The sequence below is a fragment of the Ascaphus truei genome, chromosome 7 (assembly GCF_040206685.1).
Source record: "Ascaphus truei isolate aAscTru1 chromosome 7, aAscTru1.hap1, whole genome shotgun sequence".
Taxonomy (NCBI): domain Eukaryota; kingdom Metazoa; phylum Chordata; class Amphibia; order Anura; family Ascaphidae; genus Ascaphus; species Ascaphus truei.
This window is the reverse complement of record NC_134489.1, coordinates 19050769-19073064: the sequence shown is the minus strand read 5'-3', so window position 1 is coordinate 19073064 and position 22296 is coordinate 19050769. Positions and strand designations below refer to the sequence as shown.

General features: G+C 41.1%; 1 protein-coding gene and 1 long non-coding RNA gene across 3 annotated transcripts in view; one reads left to right on the top strand and one right to left on the bottom strand.

The window, feature by feature from the left end:
- LOC142498779 (uncharacterized) overlaps positions 1-22296 on the bottom strand; it is an 80513-nt gene that overhangs the window by 10432 nt on the left and 47785 nt on the right. Inside the window, exon 2 of the long non-coding RNA XR_012802550.1 lies at positions 7194-7254. This is a non-coding gene — a long non-coding RNA (uncharacterized LOC142498779). The remainder of the gene's footprint in view (positions 1-7193; positions 7255-22296) is intronic.
- Positions 1805-19786, top strand: MYL1 (myosin light chain 1). 2 transcript variants are annotated; one of them, XM_075607201.1, is made up of 7 exons: positions 1805-2076; positions 11960-11987; positions 15933-16076; positions 17852-18025; positions 18201-18278; positions 18658-18700; positions 19470-19786. In XM_075607201.1, the coding sequence occupies exons 1-6, from the start codon at positions 1951-1953 to the stop codon at positions 18684-18686; spliced, it is 579 nt and encodes a 192-aa protein (XP_075463316.1). In that variant the 5' UTR covers positions 1805-1950; the 3' UTR covers positions 18687-18700; positions 19470-19786. The 2 variants fall into 2 exon arrangements, with proteins under 2 accessions (XP_075463316.1, XP_075463317.1); XM_075607202.1 differs by lacking the exons at positions 1805-2076; positions 11960-11987 and adding exons at positions 10520-10658; positions 11582-11606.

The following is a 22296-nucleotide window of genomic DNA, read 5'->3' as shown; positions in this document are numbered from 1 at the left end:
GTGCAAAGAGATTAAAGGCAGGATGTATAAGGGTTACAAAGAAGATGTATAAGGGTTACAAGCAAGATGTATAAGGGTTACAAACAAGATGTATAAGGGTTACAAACAAGATGTATAAGGGTTACAAACAAGATGTATAAGGGTTACAAACAAGATGTATAAGGGTTACAAACAAGATGTATAAGGGTTACAAACAAGATGTATAAGGGTTACAAACAAGATGTATAAGGGTTACAAACAAGATGTTGGCCTAAAGATGCCAAAAGAGTTTTCTAAATATAAAACCTTTCCCGGCATGGATTTACAAGGACATAAAATTAGAAGTATGTGATTGCCAGTGCGCATATTAGTGGCATACAATATACAGCTGGACTCAGCAATCCTATTTAAGTGTGGGATTTTGTCCCAAAGTCACCAGAAAATTCTCCATCCTGTTGGAACTAGGGAGCTTTGGTAAACCTCTTCTTTCATTTACAGGGTGGTGATCAGGCTGAATGGATTTGGCAGAAATCTTTAAACCTATAGTTCAGGAAGGGGAGGTGATTACACAAATGAGAGAGGAAATTAAGAATAGATGTTTTAGAAAACTTACTCACCTGTGGAACTAGATCTCTTAAACCGTATTTGGGGGAATTCAGTGGATGTGGCTTTTTAGAGATCTAGAGAAAGTTATTGGCTAATGACGTGAATAAAATAACATTGCATAGCTACAAAATATACTCTCGGTTTACATATTGAGAAGCCCACACAATAGACAGCTGAAGGCATCAGTGGGAGAAAAGAAAAACAGGTTAAATGTAAGCAGATATTGTAAGGTAAAGAAAAGTATGAAAAAACACCAATAAGTTAAACTCTGGGGGGGAGGGGGTGTGTGTGTGTGTGTGTGTGTGTGTGTGTGTGTGTGTGTGTGTGTGTGTGTGTGTGTGTGTGTGTGTGTGTGCGCGCGCGCGCACACACACACACAAACACCCTAACACATCAGCTAGGCATCAACTTCCCCCAACTTTTTTGTGTTAAGTTGGGGGAAGTTGATGCCTAGCTGATGTGTTAGGGTGCAGCTTTTAACTCAGCTCCCTTCTTCAGGGTTTTGCATTGTGAATCTAATAAACTCATCCTCTGTGATCGGAGACTCGAAACATATTACCTCCCTTTCGAGGTGAAATGAATATACAAAAGCAGGCGTCGGATAGGATGGGGGCTCTGTGCGTACAGTACATTCTCCCTGAAACAGGAGGAGGTGACAAGGACGACTTGCCATATACGTCTGCTTTTATTTTTAAACCCTCTGCTTGATCAACACTTTTCTGCAAGTGAACGGAAGAGAATTGGGGGAGGGCAAATAGAGATGATGTGAGAGAGGGGAGTTTAAAGGGGGAGGGAGGGGGGTGTCTCCATTAAGATTACGGTGCATCCCTACCCTTTAAGTCCAAAATTCCAGCTTGAAATAAAACCCATTGGAAGTCCTTGGAAGGGGGGTGGGGAGGGCACAATGTATGATTTACTGCTATGGAATAAGTAAAATTCCACCAAGAAAAAACAGACAGGTTGCCCCCATCTACTCCAAAATGTCAACAAGAAAACTCGAGGCTTCTTTGTGTGTCCTTTCCACTTATCCCCAAAAATGCAGGAAGGTTAAAAAAAAAAAAAAAAAAAAAAGTAGTCCCCTGGTTTGATGTAGACCTGACCCCTTATATTCCATTTATAGTCTTAGACCTCATGACATCCTCCTTGCCTGGGGAACTGTCCAATCCAGCAGCATGTATGGAGATTGTATTAGGTAGTAAGCGAAATATAAATATGCCCTTATAGTGAAAAACACACTGGGTTCCACTTCTAGGCTCTGAGGATCGTCCTGATCTTACCTCCTCCTTCGAGATACACTCGCAACTGGTTTCTTTTGGATCCTTTCTTATTTCTATCCCCCCCTGTTAAACTAAAACCACCAGCACAATGGCACCCAAGAAGGATGTGAAGAAAGCTGAACCCAAAGCTGCAGCTGCAGCTGCACCTGCCCCAGCACCTGCCCCAGAACCAGTAAAACCCAAAGAACCCGCATTTGATCCGGCCAGCATCAAGGTAATAAGGGCTGCAATAGGACGTGCTGTGTATGGTCACTGGAAAAGCAGGGAGGTGAATGAGAAGGGGGACTTGGGGACGCTGGCTTCCCTATTTCAATACAGCCATTATAACCCCACCAGAATTACATTCTGCACTCCAAATTTAGTGAGACAATTGTGCTTGTAGCAGATAACTATCTGTTATTTCAACTTTATTACAATTTTGGATTTGAATTTATTTTTTTATTAGAATGCAAATCTTGTGGGTTTTTTTTTTTACCTCGGTTTTTAGGCTTCATTTTAGGGTTAAGCACTTCATTACTGAGAGTTTCAGTAACGTATTAAGCCATGCCCACCCAGCACTAAAAGTTATAATATAATTCCTCTGTGCTAAGCAGTTTTCCTTAAAGAGAAATGTGTCACTAATATTGCCACTGCACGGTGGCAGACTAAACATGACACGCTTATTGGTCAGCAAATACCACTATATAATTGTACCTCTTTGTCTGTGTGAGGGATTTAGAAAGCCCTTTTACTTACCCCTCCTTAACAGCTACATGCAATGTTACAGTTAATAGAGCCTCATGGCCACTACATGTGCTGGTCATTTAATTAATGTTCTCCTTAACCTTAGCAGTAAATCAAAATAGTGTTGTAAATTGATTCAGCAGCAATGTAGCTTGTATATTCCAGTGACTGTACCCATCACCTTTCTATTGCAAGTGTTTGTTTGCTTTTCTAAAAATAATAATAATAATAATAATAACTGTTACAAAGTTGTGCCTGATCTTTGGAAGCTTGCTCCTTGGAGTACTAATGAGAAGATCACCAGGACTCTTTCTGAATCAGTACGGTGAGGTGCCTAGCTAGTTACAGAAACTATCAGACATTCTACCCCCGCCTTCATGAGCATCTGGTTGGTCTTTAAATGAGGATCACACAGTATCAGAAGGGGGATTGCCTAATATGGGAAATAGAGGGCGTGGTCTCCAGTGCAAGAACAAAGAACTTGTGAGACTCAGCAGAATGCATCCTCAATTGGGAGTGGGGGGCTCAAATATTGCCATATAGTGGACTGTGTTTTTGCTATCATTTTTTATTTGATGATAAAGCAGGTTTATTTTCAGTGGGACAAAAAGGAGCTGGCTTTGGTCATTCGTTTTGTTTTTATTCTATTAAAAACAAAACTAGTTTAATACACTAATATTTGGATCTGTTACTAATATTTGGATCTGTTGGTTGGCATCTTGACTTGAACTCTTTCACAGTTAGCTGTAATGAATTGCAAATGTCATGCCATTTATGTTTCAGCGTTTAAAATGATAATGCACGGTGTGTCTGGGACATTGAAAATCCTAGTGATTAGACTGGTAAATAGTTTGAACATATTTAAATATATACGAAAGCCAGACACAAGTGTAACCACATTACAAAACTTAGCATTATTTATGTATACAGAAAACATGTTAAACATGCCTGTTATGATTATTCAGGTGATCAAACACTAGAAAATGTCAAGTTATGAACCCACTGATTTCTACAACATCTGCTTCCTGATCTCAGAAATATCAGATAGCATCAGATATCAGTGTTTTGCCTGGTGACTGAGTCTGATCTTGTAGTATTTCCAGAACTGAAAGAGAACGTCTCTCTTTTCTAATTTGCTGCTCTATAATTATTAACTGTAAACTTCACATTACAGACAGTCCTCGTTTTACACAGCTTCGCTTTACAACGAATGGCTTATCCAACGCTATGCAATGCATACCTATATTCATTTTTACAACGCCAAAACGGCTTATCCAACGCTCTTACAATGCTTTGCAAAGTTGTTTATGTGTAGTTAATATATATTATATAATATTATATTATACTATATAATATATTATATTATTATGTTTTATGTTTTATTATATATATTATTATATATATATATATTACAGTATATACACTATATAATTTGTGTGTGCTGCATATCTTATTGCCTGCATAAAATATTTTGTGTATTGTTAGCATTAAAAATGCCTTCAGGAACGGAACCTTTCATTTAAACAGTGTTCCTATGGGAAAACGTGTTTTGGTTTAAGACGTTTCGCTATCCAACGCCATTTTGAGTAACGCATTGTGTCGGATAACCGAGGACTGCCTGTATTGTTGGAAAAGTTGTATTGCTGGGTGCTTTTGGCCTTCACTTGGATGTTTAGAGATCAGGAAGTTCTATACTGTATGTCCAATATGCATCTATGGTAATAGACATATTGTAATGACATTCATTCTCAAAAGCTGTACACCCTATAAAATGCTACAGTAAATTACTTATTTGGGGTGGAATTATAATACCATGCCAACAAAAACTCTTACTACAATTAGAAATGGTGATGAGTTTGTTCAACTCAAGAACAACATTGTTAGGGAGTGTACTGTAGATATCACAATATTTAAGCACATGAATGTAACAGTCTGATCAGTGTCAATAGCAAATCTGTGCCACTCTACCGGGATATACCGCATTACCATTTGTGTGTCATTAATGCAATGTCAGTCCTAATGTCAAATCATATCGCTATACTCCGGGTTGGAGTGTTTTAACCTTTTACTTAATTAGCCTAATTGCTTCTGTAGGCATCTAAAGTGCAGGGCTTATAATACACAGTGGCATATACAGTGCACTGCAATGTGCTAACACTTTTAATGAGCATAGCCCACACACACAGTCATTAAAACATTAAAGGGCAGAGATTCAGGGTAGATGCAGATTTGTACCAAACATTTTGTCCCTTCGGTTACAAATTGGATAGTTTCAGTGATAAACTAGTGAGTGTGCAACACATTGGTAACTACTGTACATTCATTTCTGTTTAGCCCCTGTTACTACTGAACTGCATATCCCCTTCTTCCACACCCAAATAGCTCAGGGATCCAAAGGGCTCTTCTCTGCACTCGCACAACATGCAGAGCGCGCCATCTGCTGGCTGTGTCCTGTAGTGCTCATATCGTTGTACTTAATTTTTTGTCAGTAAACCTTTCCACATTAATACACGGTCCTCACCTTTCTCATCCCTTTTCTTCCAGCACAGTAATAATTAGCGTGGATGTTTTTAAATCAGTGAGTTATAAAATTCAGTAAAACACACTGTATGCCCTTAAATGCTGAAACATACAGATGTAGCGAGGTCGTTGCACCCGCTTGACCCCTATAGAGGAATATTGTGTGGTATTCAGAGTGATCCATGTGATTGAATCCTATGGAAACTCTGCGATATTCTGCATTATAACGTGATCTTCTGTGTTACCAGCGGGTGCAATAACCGTAGCTATATCTGTAAATGCAAGTAGAAAATTGGACCCCAACATGTTGACATAATCCTGTAACCTATTTACATCTAATTGTATTTATCCTGGAGAAAAATAGATTATTTGTAACCCTGTATACTTTTTTTTTTGTTTGACCTACAAGAAAGACATTTAAACAGTTATCCATGAGCTTTAAATCAGCTTTCAATACTATTAAAAGTGCCTCATTGGAAGTGTATAAACAACAACTAAAATATGAATAGTTTGTCCCCTTAAAGGTAACACAAGCTACAGCACATTTCTCTGAGTGCTACATGCGAATTCCATGTCCCCACAACATGATTTCTCACTTCCCCACCTATAAACTTAAATACATTTGTATAAAAGCTAGATTTATGAGAACCAGAGCGCATTGCACTGGGAGATATAAACCATGGACAGGACTCCACATCTCATTCTGACATGGGTTTGGCAGTAGGGATAATGATGTGTACAATGTTAAGCTTGGTAGCAGAACAAAAACTAGCTTCAGATTTCATTTCTTGAAACTGTGCTGTAGCCACAGTGCCGAATTCTTCCCCTCCACCCTCTACAATCACAAAAGATAAAGTGCTGGGAGAAGGGATTAATATGTACTGCATGTGACAGAGGTGCACAACTCCAGTCCTCAGGACCCTCCAACAGGTCAGGTTTTGAGGATATCCCTGCTTCAGCATAGGCAGCGGCGGATTTCAAGATCAGCCGCTCTTAGGCACTTACATTTGGCGGCCGCTTCCTTTCTGCCGCCTCCCTTCTCCTTCCAAATCGCAGCATCAAATGACGCCGCAGACGTAACCAGCGTGATGTCACATCACATTGCCAGGGTAACGCGACGTCATTTGACGGCGCGATGTCACGTTGCCATGGTAGCGAGATGCTGTGTGGCGCCACGTTGGTGACGTCCATGGTGTCATTTGATGCTGCAATTCGGAAGGAGAAGGGGGGCAGCAGCATGGAGGCGGGCGCCACAAGTAAGTGCCTTCCCATCAGGCCAGACAGCGCGGCATCTGTATATGGGGGCGGACATTTTTGCCGCCCTCAAATGTTGCCGCCCAAGGTCCAGGCCTATCGGGCCTAATCTTAAATCCGCCACTGAGCACAGGTAGCTCAATCAGTGGCTCAGTTGAAGACTGTGCCACCTGTGCTGAAGCTGGGATAGCCTAAAACCCTGACCTGTTGGGGAGTCTTGAGGACTGGAGTTGAGCCCCCTGCTGTATGTGACAGTTACACTATGCATGGACTGAGGTCCATATAGTTTCCTATCACTAGCAAATGCTAAGGCTTTGTCCGTGCTTAGTAAAGCAAAGAGCTTGTCTCTCCCCGACAACACAGGAAACACCATCATTACTATATAGCCGTATAATGTACTATTTTGTGCATTGATGTGCATTGCTTTGAGAAAGTCTGACACTGGGTAACTCTCCCTACTTATCAGACAGATTCCATGACAATTAGAAACGCGTTTAATTTTCCTACTTTCTCCCAGACGTTTCCTATGTATGTATATCTTTATTTATATAGCGCCCACAGTGTACTCCGCGTTTTACAAAGACAATACAGTGCAGGGAATTATAATACAGTAAGCACAACCAAGTCAGTCAATAGGAAAGGACCAGTGCACCTCCTGATAGGAACATTTTCTTGTTTGCGTGTATATTCTGCCGTTTGTAAAGCATGACATGTACCAAGTGGTGCAATTAGTGTTTTTGTTAATAATTTGCAGTGTGTGGTAAAAAGCATAGCAGGATTTTATTTGATATGTGGTTTTACGTGCATGTTTTTCTTATTGAGCATGGAATGTACCTTTATCTTTTTCAACCAGTTTACTTGCCAGACAAACCTTCGCTGATGGAACACTGCAAGCCTGGTAACAAGAGAGGTATTACAGTATTAACACAATGGGGCAATGCATTGACAGAACCTGTGGAGACAGAGAGAAGAAGTTACATGTGTTACTTATCCAGACACCAGGGCAGCATCCAGGTGGGGCACAGGCTACATGCAGCGGTAGATACGGAATTCAAGCAGAAATAAGGCTACCTTTGAAGAATGACTCTGTCTAGACAGTTAGCTCCAAGTGCTCCCCTGTCATAGGTAAACTTCATATAGGGAAAATAAAAGAAAACACATTTTTGGTGCAATGATGAGAGGTAAGAAAGTAGCTAAATTATGAAACCAATAACACACACAGCTTTAGTGTTCCTCGATTCAAATTGATCAAGTTTGGGGGGGGGGGGATAATTATCAGTAGAATGGCACAGGCTCTGGAAAAACATCCCTATCAGGAAAGTACCCACTTTAAGCCTCAATTATACCCGATGCTGCAGAGCAATCCGGATGACGTCATCGTAGCGACGTAGCGGCGCTACATGTGCACATGCAAAAGCGATTTGTAGCGCTACTGCAGGGAGACATGGCCAGATATAAAAAAAAAAGTGTGTGCACACATTTTAAGTTATGGTGGGTGTAATAGGCGACAAAAAACTCCACCGTTGTTAGCATATAGCCAATAAAGAATATCACTTGTGAGCACATTCACATGTCTTAGACAGGTCTGCAACCCTGCCTTTCACCATTATCCCCAGCATACAGTGCTTCCACTGCAGCAAGGGATTCTGGGAAATGACATGCAAATGAGCACACGTGTCACCTTTTACCTGAAATCCATATAAATGAAACCCATATAAGCAAATATAAGCAAATGCTCTGCTATTCACACAGCTTTTAAGCACAGCATGGGATTAGCTAATCACGTGACGCTCCGTCGTCTCTGAAAAACAAATTCTCAGATCTCCTCATGAGACAGAAGCTTTGCAGTATGTCGCGGTGCTACAATTGGTGTGTCCGCTTTCATTGGATTCTATTGCTTTGTTTTGAAGCTGCGTGGTGTCGCGCCATGCAGTGGTGCAGCGATTTCTGGTATAATCACGACCTAAAGCAGCCATACTACAGTCCCCCCTTTTCTTCTTCTTATGTTAACATGTAAAGCATGTGACAATGTATAATTCTACTTTCTTACCTAAGCTGGCAATCGATTGGGGCTCATGTTATAAATCTGTAAAACTCCTGTTTGTGTGTCTAAGGAAAGGCCGCCTTTTCAGGTTTCTTAGCAGCTACAATGTATCCTGATATTACTAAGGTAACTGACTATTGTTATAGTTTGCAGCGCAAACTGCTGGGAATATTGGCAACAAGTGATCACAAACAGGAAAGTGTTACAAAGATCTGGCACTGCTGGGGAGGTGGGCTAAACCTGCTATAGAAATCAAAGGATGTGCAGTATATTAAAACTCATTGCATTGAGTTGAAATGGATTAAAAAAACAGTCACAATTATCTAATACTACAGAACTGATTTATTTAAAAATATATACAAGATTTCACATGTTTTGCTGCTTTAAAGTAGCAATCAATGCAATATCCTATGTGTGATTTTTTAAATGAAATCAGTTCTTTAGTATTAGATAATATGTACCACATGTTTTTTTTTATTCAACTCTTAATGACATTTTTAATGAGTTTTAATATACTGCGCATCCTTTGATTTCTTTAGCAGGTTTTACCACACTTCCCCAGCAGTGCAAGATCTTTGTAACACTTTCCTGTTTGTGATAATTTGTTGCCAATGTTCCCAGCAGTTTGAGCTGCAAATTGTAACAATAGATAATGTTACCGTAGTAATATAAAAATACATTGTAGCTGCGGAGTTATCCTGACTGAAAGATTGATTGAAACTGAAAGGCGGCCATTTAGTGAACCCTGGAAAGCAGGATTTTTGCTGATCGATCAATGGAGAACTAGTCGATTGGCAACTTAGGTACTTGGTTTTCAATAAAGGTAATCAAAGGCTGCATATCTATTTATTTTTTTTAAGTGCTGCTTGAATTGCCTTTTTAAGACCCCCCATTTTCTGTGCAGCATTTGGGCACAAGCCTCAACTGCTAACTATAAGAATGACCCTTTGGGTTGTCTGCCTGCTAAAAAAAAAACATTGATTGATTACCGTCACCAAAAATGGAAAGGTCAGGAGAGAAATGGTTAATTTAGTTGAAGTAAGTAACCCAGGACTAAAAATAGCCTTTCTCTGCAGCTATCTCTGATACATACCAGCAATTAGAGAGTAAATCTCTTAAGACCAGCGGCTTCTCCTTGCATTTTTCTGCCAGTTATCATGGCCAGTAGGTGGCACCTCCCATGCAGGACAAATCTCCCGGGAATTGTGTTAGGTGGCCCTGGCTGCAGTTAAGCATTCTCCACATGGTAGAGGGTGAAGGCAAAACAAAACTTCCTCTTATTATCTGTTTCAATAGGAATAGACTGTACATACAGAGCTGGGAGCTGGGTTGGGAAGTTCGTTGTGCATGTTTGCATCTCCCGCACTGAAGTGCTTCATCTATAACCACCAAGATATTCACAGCTAGGGCAATAGGTTTAATACTTAATGCTGCTTTATGTTCTATACTCCTCCTTAAAATAGGCAAATAGGACATAGGTGCAGCAAGTAGTTTTTTCAGGATATGTGCAAAATATAAAGCAATGTAATTTGCCTCTCCAGGAGAAAATATGAACATACTGTACAAAGACAGATTAGCACAAGCAGCTATAGACTGGTGATGCATTATCATAGAGCAGTAACTGAGTGTGTTCAACGTGGTTAAAAGCAGTCAAGTAAAGCTACATCACATTTATGTTATACTGTAAAGTTGGCAACTATATATACACATGACAAATGAAAGAAGTGTCATTATCTTGATGGCTTATGCCAGTAATTTGGACCCTATGTGCTTTGAAAACTGACCAAGCTAAAAACAGCCTGAACACACAAACCAAGCAGGTAATGTTTCCCGGAGACAGGCTTTGCGCTTTAACATTGTAAGGGGGGAGAAAAAAGGGGGTGAGCACTCCCCCAAAAACAGCCTAAAAAGTGGTAGAGATCTAGCTATTGCGATACCCTCCTTCTTGGTGCAAAAGCGCTGACAAGTTTTAAACTCATTAAAGTATGACACCCCCCTCCCCCCCACGTTCTAAAAATAGCCCCCAAAGTGGTGACTCTGGGAAGAGATCCCTCCTTTCCCTTTGCCCTAAGAAAGCTAAAAGCTCACCAGGGGGTGGGACCGCCTCCCCTTCTGACATCTGATCTGGGCAGCAGTGTCACAGCCCCCAGATAAATAAGAGGAGCAGGGCCAGAGCAGAAGGACCACACAAGCCCAGGCCATCCACCGGACGACTTCTCAACTCTCCGCTCAGCTCCCATCTCAGGCTCAACATGGTGGGTGTCAATTTACTTTTCCAGGACCCCTGCTTCACTCAGTAGCGCCTCTTTGCTACACCCAGTGGGTGGCAAACGGTTTAAGATATTGGACAAAGTACTAGTGGGAAAGAAAAATGTCCTGTGTGAGTGTGGCTGTTTATGAACATTGCTATGTTTATACATTGCTCACTGGGATTTTCTAGAAGAAAATAGGACTATTACCTTGTAGTACAGAAAGCCCTTTTAACCCCTTCAGTGTCCGATCGGTGCATTGGAACACACTTTGTGGCGATGAGGGGCTTAACTATTTCATACTTGAAAAGTGCTTACAAGTGGATTGTGTGCCTATGTTTGCACTTGATATACAGTAAGTTAAAGCATTTGCTGATGTAAAAGGCAGCTGCTGCTTGCTTACGTATTTGTTGCTGCCTCCCAAAGCGGTTAAGGAATTCAAATAGAAATAGTGTTATGCTAGAAGGCTATATATACTGTGTTTTGATTTATCACACAGTTCAGTATTGCATTGATTGAAAAGTTGTGACGTTCTCAAGACATTTATGTAGTAGCCATACTGGCCATGAGAACACTGGGTATTTTGCAGCAAATGATATGAGACTAACATGAAAGTGTCCAGAGAGGCCTTGCATATTTTAAGCTGAAACCTCTGTGATTACAAAAGCTCCTGCACAAGCACCTAAGAGATTTCACCTTGGTCTAATAAAAGATATTAAGACATTTAAGATGTTGTTCTGCAATTAATTAAAGGGGGAGGAGCTGTCAGGACACAGAAAACACATACATGCAACGCTTCTTTTTGTATAGTGCACAGCACATTCACTTTGCAGTTTCAGACAGCCATTCAGTTACAAGCTTGTATTTCTCTTCTGTCAATGCATTTGCAACCATACTAGTGGGTGTTTTTATCTTTCTTTCCCTTGCAGTCTTTCTCTGCTGAGGAGGTTTCTGGTAAGTAAAATAGAGCTCCGAGTTTATCTCAGCTGGAGTTGAAGCAATGCCTTTGCACCCATTTGGGGTTTTCATCCAATAAGGAACATATTCTTGGTCTTCGACAACCACTGAAAGGAATCACTGCCTTCCAAAATCACTGGAACCACTGCCATCCAAAATAACGAATATTGTAGCATCCAGGCACTTTCTTCATTCCATGTCTTGTCTGGGGTTCCAGCTGTTTGTGAAAATCCCATGTGCATGTTTTTTTTAGCTGGGGTTCTTCACAAAGTAAGCTGGAAACCAGAAAATCCAAACAGGCCTTTAATTGTAGTAAGCTTTTTTTTTTGTGCCCAATTTTCTTTTAACAGATCGACTTCTCCCAAGATCAGCAGGACGGTAAGTTGAGAGTGAGGCTGAGGGACCACCCCTTGTATTTCACATTCTCATTCATCAACTTGTGCTACAACCTGGTTGGTTGTCACATAGTAGATGAGGTTGAAAACAGACATATGCCCATCAAGTTCAACCTTTGCTAAATGTAGATGACAGATACTTTATCCTATATTTGGTTGGTTAATTCATTTCACCTCAAATGGATTTTTAAAAAAAAAAAGAATTCATCAAAACATTGAGGTTTTATCTACTTGTGCTTACTTATAAAGCAGCCAGACAAGTTCCAGCCAGACGTAAATGGAAGTTACAATGCATTATTTAAATGGTGGCTATATTGCTGGAATTAAAACATATATTCAAATTACATGGACAGTTTTTCTACTTTCCTAGATTCAAGGGGGGGGGGGGAGAAATGTTGGCACTAATGAATTTTAAATTATAGAATGATCTATTCTGACTTCATGTTCAAATATAATAACGTCATGTCTATATTATACATTTGCCCATATTTAATATGGTGTGAAACCACTTCTGCCTGTACCCGAGAAGCCTCTGAGTTTCATTTAAAATCAGGGGTGCTTAACTCCAGTCATCAATTGCCCCCCCCCCCCAAACAGGTCAGGTTTTCAGGATATCCCAGCTTCAGCACAGGTGGCTCAAACAGAGAGGCTAAGTCAAAGACGGAGACTGAGCCACCTGTGCTGAAGTAGGTACTGATTGTGCCACCTGAGCTGAAGCAGGGATATCCTGAAAACCCGACCTGTTGGGGTGTGGAGGGGGAGGGGGGCTTGAGGAGTGGAGTTGAGCCCCCCTGATTTAAATGATATTGAGAAGGGGCTTGACAACACGTTGAATAAAGGCCACTGAGATATAAAACGGTAAAGATCAGAATGTTAAGATTGAGTAACTGGGCATACATTAAACCATAATAATCTGGTTGAGTTAGTGTGGCAATGTGGGACACTTAACCCCATCACAATCAGCGGGACCTGCAGAGCTTTATAGAACAAGGTCTTCTTGGCAGTGTAAGGGCTAATAGGCATAACACAAAAGGCACCAATATACCTGGGCACAGATTTGGAGACTTAAATAGCTAAGGCTTCAGTTTTATAATGAAGATTGCTCCTTAGATAGTGTAAACTGCATTAGGTTATTAAATACCTATACTGAATAAGACAGTTTGGGTGTTCTGGTGCCAAGTGGTAACCCAACGCCACAGGTCCTCTCCTGCGAAGGACTGAGTGCACTGCACTAAGCATACACTTGGAAATCATTTTTTTGTTTTAATGTAATGATAAAAAGGCCAGGTAGACCTAAGTATGGGGTGAAAAAACAAATAAGATACTTAAATAATTAGCTAACACCTGTCTGGTTGTGATGTGAGAATTAGTATTTTTTTAAATTATCTAGCCATTTAGCAGGAATACAGGATTGTACCCATACCTCTACAGTCTATTACATCAGGGGGGCTCAACTCCAGTCCTCAAGCCCCCCCCCCCTCCCCAACAGGTCAGATTTTCAGGATATCCCTGCTTCAGCACAGGTGGCTCAGTTTAAGACTGAGCCTCTGATTGAGCCGCCTGTGCTGAAGCAGGGTCTGATTGAGTCACCTTTGCTGAAGCAGGGACTGATGGAGCCACCTATGCTGGAGCTGGAATATCCCGAATACCTGACCTGTTGGAGGGGGGCTTGAGGACCGGAGTTGAACACCCCTGTCTTAGACCAGAGATCATTTCATATGGCAATGGCACAAAAAGTGCACAGCCGTCAGCTATATATAGGAGTTTTAAAGCTTTGAACAGAACTGAGCTGTTAGACATATGTGGGAGCTCGTATACTTCTAAAAAAAAAGTAAATTATATCCAGTGAGTCTAAAGTGTCACAAGATAGGGTTTGATTAATTTCATTTTAAGATAGATAATGTGCTACATACAAAAGAGAAAGAAAAAGACAAACCCTAAAAAAAAGTGCAGTCTTCGATGTCTATTAGACATAATATGAAACATTAACTCTGTGTATATCAAATAGAAACTAGTCATCCAAAATACTTCTTTACAAGAGCTAACTTTTATTAAGTAATACTTCAAATAATATACCAGTCACGATGTAAAACAATATATGTAGCCGAAAACTCAGTTTATTTAAAAATGGGGGATAGAGAGGGGAAACGGAAGAAAACCCCCAAACCTGAGGGATTGTATGAGCTGTACAGCTATTGCAAACTCGAATATACTGGGATTGGTGGTCAGTTGCCTCAAGTTACTTGTATTTCCTATGCCGGGAATTTCAATACCCCAGTATGCATACGTCTAACATATATATAGTCTCTAATCTTATAGTTAACTCAGGGAGGCTCAACTCCAGTCCCCCCCCCCCCCCCCCCCAACAGATCAGCTTTTCAGGATATCCCAGCTTCAGCATAGGAGACTCAGTCGAAGACTGAGCTTCTGATTGAGCCACCTGTGTTGAAGCAGGGACTGATTGAGCTACCTGTGCTGAAGCTGGGATATCCTTAAAACCTGACCTGTTGGGGGAGGGCTTGAGGACTGGAGTTGAGCACCCCCGAGTTAAAGTATAGAATACTTCTATAAGGTATATAATATAGGATAGATACTGTACATGTATTAGACAGTTGGTTCACCCAGTGAATCAGGTTGTATAAAGTTATAACAGAGGGCCATTGGCAGCAGGGTGTTAATGTGGCTAACATTTCTAAGCATAGAACATTATTTTGGTCAGAGGTACAGTAAATGAAGCATTAACTTGCAGTGCTCCCATTATATGCTAGCCTCTCAATACTGTAACTCCATACCATAATTACCATCAGGCCTTATCCACTTTGAATATGGAGGAATGAAGGTCTGGATGTAAATGACACTGATTTGCAGTAATAATTAGATCTCTTTGAGAATGAAAGTGCCAGGTGCACCACTTTATACTAGGGGGAGCTAAATGCTGACAATATAGAGAAGTCTTCTGTAGTGACAGGTGTGTATGTTAAGTACTGGAGCTCTCTGGCAGTGGATGGGTTACAAGGCTTCACACATTGTACATCTGTGGTATTAGTACTGGGGGGGATCCTATTACAGTAGGTTTGACCCTTCTCTATCATTAGCAGTTTATACAGTGTGCTTGTAAAACCCTCTCTGGCTTGATATGGAAACCCGTAGCTGCTACCCAAAATAACCAAGTTTCAAATGTCCCTGTTTAAAAGGAGCTGGAACACGCACACAATCTCTCCTCCTTCTCCATTTTGATCTTTAATTTAATGCAAAGATGAACGCAGTCCTCTTTTGTGCCACTTTCTATATTCTAGCTTCAATCCCTTCAGTGCTGGAAGAGCTTGATTTCTGAAGCTTTAATAATAACCTTAGGTCATATAGCACTTTTCTCCCAATGGGACTCAAAGCATTTCACAATTACAGTATACTGTAGTAGTCCCTGCCCGTACAAGCTTGCATTCTACGATTTTGGTGCCTGAGGCACAGGGAGATAAGGTGACTTGCCCAAGGTTACAAGGAGCCGACACTGGGAATTGAATCAGGTTCTCCTGATTCAAACTCAGTACTATTGTTTACAGTCAGTGTGTTTACACACTGAGCCGCTCCTTCTCCTTTGCAGCCGAAGGTGGTTAACAATCTCAAGCACAAGGCCTCTGTATGACTTTAGCTGGTGTCAACATGTTATCCATTAATCTCTTCAATGCTGGAAGACTGGCAGCACATAGCTCTGGCAAAGATACACATTACAGTCCTTCCTGGAGTGAACAGGTTAATACAGAATTAGGGGGAGTGACAAACCACTTTTGTTGCTAAAGAAGCTTGCAAGTTAGGTGGTTCAAGATCCACCAAGAAAAGTGGGACTGCTGGTCAACAGTTATCATTGTATTGTGCTTCTATCTTCTGGCTTATTGTTTGACCTCCCTTCTTTTATTGTTTCTTTCTGCAGACTTCAAAGAGGCTTTCCTCCTCTTTGACAGGACAGGTGAGAGCAAGATCACCTTTGGCCAGGTCGCTGATGTCATGAGGGCTCTGGGACAGAACCCCACAAATGCTGAAGTCAAGAAGGTCCTGGGCAACCCTTCTCCTGAGGGTAAGTACAGACCACAGTAATTTGACCTTCTGCAAAGGGTAACCTTTTAGAAACCATGTATTTGATGAGATGCACCAAAGAATGTCTTTATCTGAAAGTTGTTTATCTTAGGATCATCACTTTAAACACATATGATGTGTAAGACCCAAGATGATGGTCAGGGTTAACATGTCTTGATTTTTTTGAACGGTATAGTAGGACACTTGACCTGGTTAGTCTTTCCTACGAGGCTGGTAATAAACAGCAGTAATATTCACGCTGTACACAAGCATCTATACATATGCTATTATTCCACTAACTGGGAAAGGGAATACTATGACAGACATCAGTATACTGTACACTTGGAGGTGAAGCAAAATCTGTAAATCAGCAAACGACAAAACAAATAACACTGTAATTCACAGCAGGAGAAATACAATGATGACATAAAGCAAATGACACAAATGTATGTTTGTGTCAGGCTAATTCTTCTAAGATGATGAGGAAATAATTGCCATTATTACAGAAGTGATAACAGTGATAAAGTAGCAGCAAACTTTAAAATTTGTCTTGAAGGGATGATGTTCAGTCTAATTAAGGGTTAGCACGGCAATTTTGAAGCAGTTCTCATTAATGTAATAATAATAATAGAAAATATTATACTTAAAGCTGCAGTTCAGTCTTTTTATTTTTAATTATTTTTTTTACTTCAATAGTTTCATGTGGGCAATCTCTAATTACCTAAAGAACTGTATAGCTGCCGGTCAATTCGTTCTCCATGTATTGATAGGTGAAATTTGGTGACATAATTAGAGCTGGCATATGTTTTTATTTGCTTCTTTCAGTCAGTGGAAGCTCATGAATATTCATGAGCACTCCTGCACTGACATGTGCTAGAGGGAGGGCTGGGCTGACAAAGGGGAGTGCCAGGGCTTGTGACAGGACATGAAGGGGCAGTGCCTTTGCAAATGCTTGTTAAAATAGAATACAAGAAAATTGGTCTTTCAAAGTTGTTTTTTTAAAAACAGAAAATTATAAAAGTATTTTTTCTTACTACAGAACTGATTTATTAAAAAAAACACACATGCAGGATATTGACTGAACTGCAGCTTTAAGAGAATGTACAAAGAAGACCAGCAAAAGGGGTTTATAAAACAAGCTTTATGAGGGTGTCTTTGGAGGGTACGAGGGCTAGTTATTATAAAAGATTCAAATACAGAAGTAAATACAGCAGCGGCAGCTCTTATTCGAGCAAAAGCCGCTGGCTGTATGTGGCTGGGAAGCGGGTAGCCGCGGCGCGTGGCGGCGCACTGTGACGTCACAGTCACACGCGCGCCCGGCTTCCCCGTCTTCCCCGGCTTCCCCAGGCTTCCCCGACACCCCTGGACATCAAATTAAGGTAAGCGGGGGTGCGGGGAAGCAGAGGGGCAGAGCAGAAGCCGGGCTCGGGGTCCGGAAGCATAGTAAATTGCGCGCGAGTTGGAGGGGGGGTGCGTGGGGGAAACGCGGCGGCGCGCGGTTATAACTGGCGGCAGCTGGGGTAGATCCCGGCATGCCGTCGGCATTCAGTGCGATAAAGTATGTCGCTACTGTATTTGCTTGCTGGCACAACACGTTTGCTCACAAATTGCCTTGATACATCTCCTCCAAAGAATGGCACACAAGTCTGAACACTGAGACAGAATTACCAAGAACCTTCAATCACATATACTTTTCAAATATGTAAGTAATTATGCAGAGTGGTTTCAGTTCCAGACTGAGGTACCAGCTCATTACGGTTTTCTTCCCTTACTCAGAGATGAACGCCAAGAAGATCGAGTTTGAGCAGTTCCTGCCCATGATGCAGGCTATTGCCAACAGCAAGGACCAGGGCAGCTATGAGGACTTTGTTGAGGGTCTGCGTGTCTTTGACAAGGAAGGCAACGGCACTGTTATGGGCGCTGAGCTTCGTCACGTACTGGCCACACTGGGTAAGGACTTTCTTCTCAATCTGCCATATGACCGTTTTATAAACGTTCAAGCAACAGGGAAGGGGCTAGGCCACATTTAATATTTTTTATGCTTTAGGGGCCATCAACACATTGCATAGTCCTATCTAGTAGTGAGGAGACGGACCTGCCATAATTCATTGTTATGTTCCTACAGGTGAGAAGATGAAGGAGGAGGAGGTAGAAGCCCTCCTGGCAGGACAGGAAGACTCAAACGGCTGCATCAATTATGAAGGTAAAAACGGAATATCTAAAACTCTGCAAAAATCTAATTGATTTTATGCTAATGGGAGGCAGAGCCCTTTCTGAGAATTTAATATGTGATTAGTCTTCCCCTCTAACCCTCCCAGTAACAGCTCCTCTGTGAAATGTTTATGCTGACCCAAATAGTACTGTAGTGTATTGCAACTCGGAAAGACTTGTGCTACTTGTACAGTAAATTATTGATCGAAAGACCACATTGTCATTTTAATTGCATGTCTTCCTGCCATTAGGTGTCGCAGTATGTGATTGATGATTACAAAAATATATCTGGGGAAGCTCTATCTACATTTTTTTTTGTAATTGAGTAGCTGGCAGTTTCTACAAAGTCTCTTTTATCTTTCCCTTTACAGCCTTTGTGAAGCACATCATGTCCATCTAAACGGAAATTCCAAGGTAAGTGTAATTGTTCTTCACTTCTAAAAACTTTGCCATGCAAACATTTTAATGTATTGGTATTTATTCACCACCCTCTGTTCAGTGGTTCTAATAATATCCACAGCTGCAAGTGATTCTCAATCACTCTCTTGGCTGCTGAGGCATTAGTCAATTGGATGATGGCCAACTGCAGGGTTAACATAATGGATGTAAAATATTGGTGTGATGTATGTATATATATATATATATATATATATATATATATATATATATATATATATATATATATATATACATACATCTCAAATGGAAATATTACAGTATGCTCATTTGCATGTCTTAGACAGGTCTGCAACCCCGCCTTTCACCATTATCACCCAGAGCTTCCACTGCAGCAAGGGATTCTGGGAAATGACATGCAAATGAGAACACAGTGCCACCTTTTGCTTCAAAACCATATAACATGGTCCCCTATAAGCTTATGCTTGCTGCATTTCCCAGCTTTGAGCACAGCCTGGGTTAAGATGCATAATTATATATATATATATAAATAATTATAGCCATGTGTATTAGCATGTTTATCATGTTTATCAGTCCCTCCATAACAACTTAAAAAATGCCTATTAAAATCATAAAATAATAATGTAACTGCATATACTTAATTTGTTTTACATCTGCTAGAGTAAAACCTCTCAAAATGTTGTTGTGGTGACTGCTGTTTAAAAAAACAAAAACAAATGAAATACTCAAGCTTATAATTATTCTGAATTTGCCTTTTCCCCTTTAGCACTGTCTATGTCTCGAAAGACCTGGAGGCATCCCAACCGTAAGAAGACCAGCAACTGGTTATTACCAACTCTACGGAAATGTACTGTACAATACACGCAACAATTTTTTTTATTTTCCAACACTGGAATTTCCTCGCCTCCGCCCATGAACCCTGCCGTTATTTAAAAAGAAGAATATCAAACAGGATGTACCACCCCGGCGAAGCTAGCGGTGGAAATCTACACCTTGCAGGAAAAGCCACATAAGCCTTTCCCCTGTGTATCTTGCCCTGGAGCACTGTAAAAAGACATCACAATAAAACACCTTTGTTTAGTCGGTGGCAGCAAAGTCTCTCTTTTCATTTATCTGCTCAAAGAGTTGGATCAGTGCATCAGAGAAGAATGGCACCCTTCACTGCCAGGGGCACCAGTAACCTCATGTGTAGCTGGTACCCCTGACAGTGAAGTGGTTAATTTATTATATTTCTGTATTCCATACTGTCAAAACAATAAAAATGTTATTGAAAGAAATATCATGTCTTTCGTTGCGGAAGAGGTCACATCAGAAAGGAAGGTTGGTCTGGTTCTTCTAAGACTACCACAGCCCTACATTTCCTTCTGCTTTCTTCCAAGGGAACTGTAGAATAAATATAACGTTCTTCTAATTGTTGTTCTGACACATTGAGATTCCTTCTGAATATTGTTAACATACTATATATATCTAATACACTTTGCAGATGTTTCATCCATTTTAATAATGGAACAAGCAGGTGCTCCCTTTGTAATATTTAGAATACCGCTCAATTCTTCCTCGAGGGTTTTAGATAAGGAAGCTCTTCTAAAACATTGATCTGCGCTCGCCGTTCTAAGGTAAACCAAGGAAATATGTCGCCAGTACTGCTCTATCACATGACAAAACCACTGTGACTGCAACACAATTGTGTAGCTGTTAAGATCCATGAACTAGAAAACCTGATGGGAGTGGGTTTAATGAGAAACAATCCTCTTTTGGTGTTAAACTGCAGTTGAATTTGTGACACTAAAATGAGTGAGTATGTCTGCCAGTGAGTGACATTCACTCCTAATGGAAGACACTTAATATTTTGTAACAAGTGGTACAGCTCAACCCCGTTATAGCGCGACCCATTATACCGCGATGTGAGTGCGGCTCCCAATAATATGTAGTACTCCTACCATGCCATTTTCCAGCCTCTCCTGCTATGCCCTACTGGGGTGACCAGGGCTTGCTGGCTGCCTGCGCCATCCCTCCCCCAGCGTCAAATGACGTCGCTGGGTCACGAGACGTCATGTTGCAATGGCAATGCGGCGCCACATGACACTGCGGCAGCATTTGACGCTGGTTACCATGGCGACGCGTCGCTCTGATGCTCTCATACCTCCAGCCCCTTCACTGATTTCTCCACGGCAGGAGCACACCCAGTGAGTAACAGAGTGAGTAACTCATACAGTCTTTTACATTAATTTCACCACGGACTGCAACACACACAAACACACTGGCTCTGATTTTCCTCTCCTGTCAGCCAGAAGCTGACAGCAAAAGCAGGGAGAGGAGAGAGCTGCCAGCTCAGTCCTCTGTGGGGGTCCTGCTGCAACACCGGGTCTGGGTCAGCTGGGAGAGTTTTCCCAGCTCACCCCCTCCTGGGGCCGCGGAGCCCCTGAGGGGTGCAATTCTGGGCAATTTTTTTTATGCGATACGCTTATATAGCGATGTGTTTCTTTGTACCACAAGCAACGCGCTATAACGGGGTTGAGCTGTAATTAGTTTTGCAACCATGCTCCACATGTTCTGAAGTGGCCCAGCCCCTCAAAATGGCATTGAATATATAAAAGCCCTTAATGCAGTGTTTCTCAAATCTCCCCTTGGGACACCCCACCAGATTTAATGATACTAACTGTTTAATATATCGCTTTTCTCCCAATGGGCCTCAAAGCGCTTCACAATTCCAAAATAGCACATGGTATTCAGCGCTATACATATAATATTACAGGAAGCCATGACAAGCTTACAACCTGTGGTGTCTGAGTCACAGGGAGATACGGTGACCTGCCCAAGGAGCTGACACCAGGATTTGATCCAGGTTTCCTTGCTTCAAAGTCAGTGTCATTATTTTCAGTCAGTGCCTTTACTAACTGAGCCACTACTTCAGCCCAGATTCAGGAATAATCAATTAGTCACCAAACACACCCCCTAATCTTAAACGTGTCATTAGCTGGTATTCCATAAACCATAGCCTGGTGTCCCATGGAGATGGTTGAGAAGCACTGTTTTGATGGCTAATGTTTCCCTTTTAATATGGATGGTGGCCCCACAACTATTTCAGACAGCTTGACAGTGAGGCAAATATTACAGAATTGGGACTTTAAAACCAAGGCAGGCTCTGTTGTGTCTTGGCAACTCTTATTGGACAGTTAGCTTTGCGACTAAAAATATATCCAATGCTCGAGTATTAAAAAAAAACAGAAAGTTTATAAACTGGAAGCCCTCCACCATGTTTCATTCCATTTCTACTGAAACATCTACACCTCAAGTAAAATACCCAAACCATGGCAGCTAACATTATTATCGTAACTTCTAGTGCAAAATCTCAGTCAAATAAAGCTCATCGTTAAACTCACAGAAAGACTACGTCAGTTCACTTTCCCTCACATACAAAAGAGCCAAGAAAAAAAACAGTAAGCAGTAATGAAGAAACAAATGAAATGGCATTGCTTATGTTAAATATCGTTTAGAAATAAACCACTATGAGAGAGCCAGTGGAAAAGGTGTAACCCAACTAACTGATAGCGCTCTACCTTAGAATAGTGATGAAAATATCTAGTGGATAT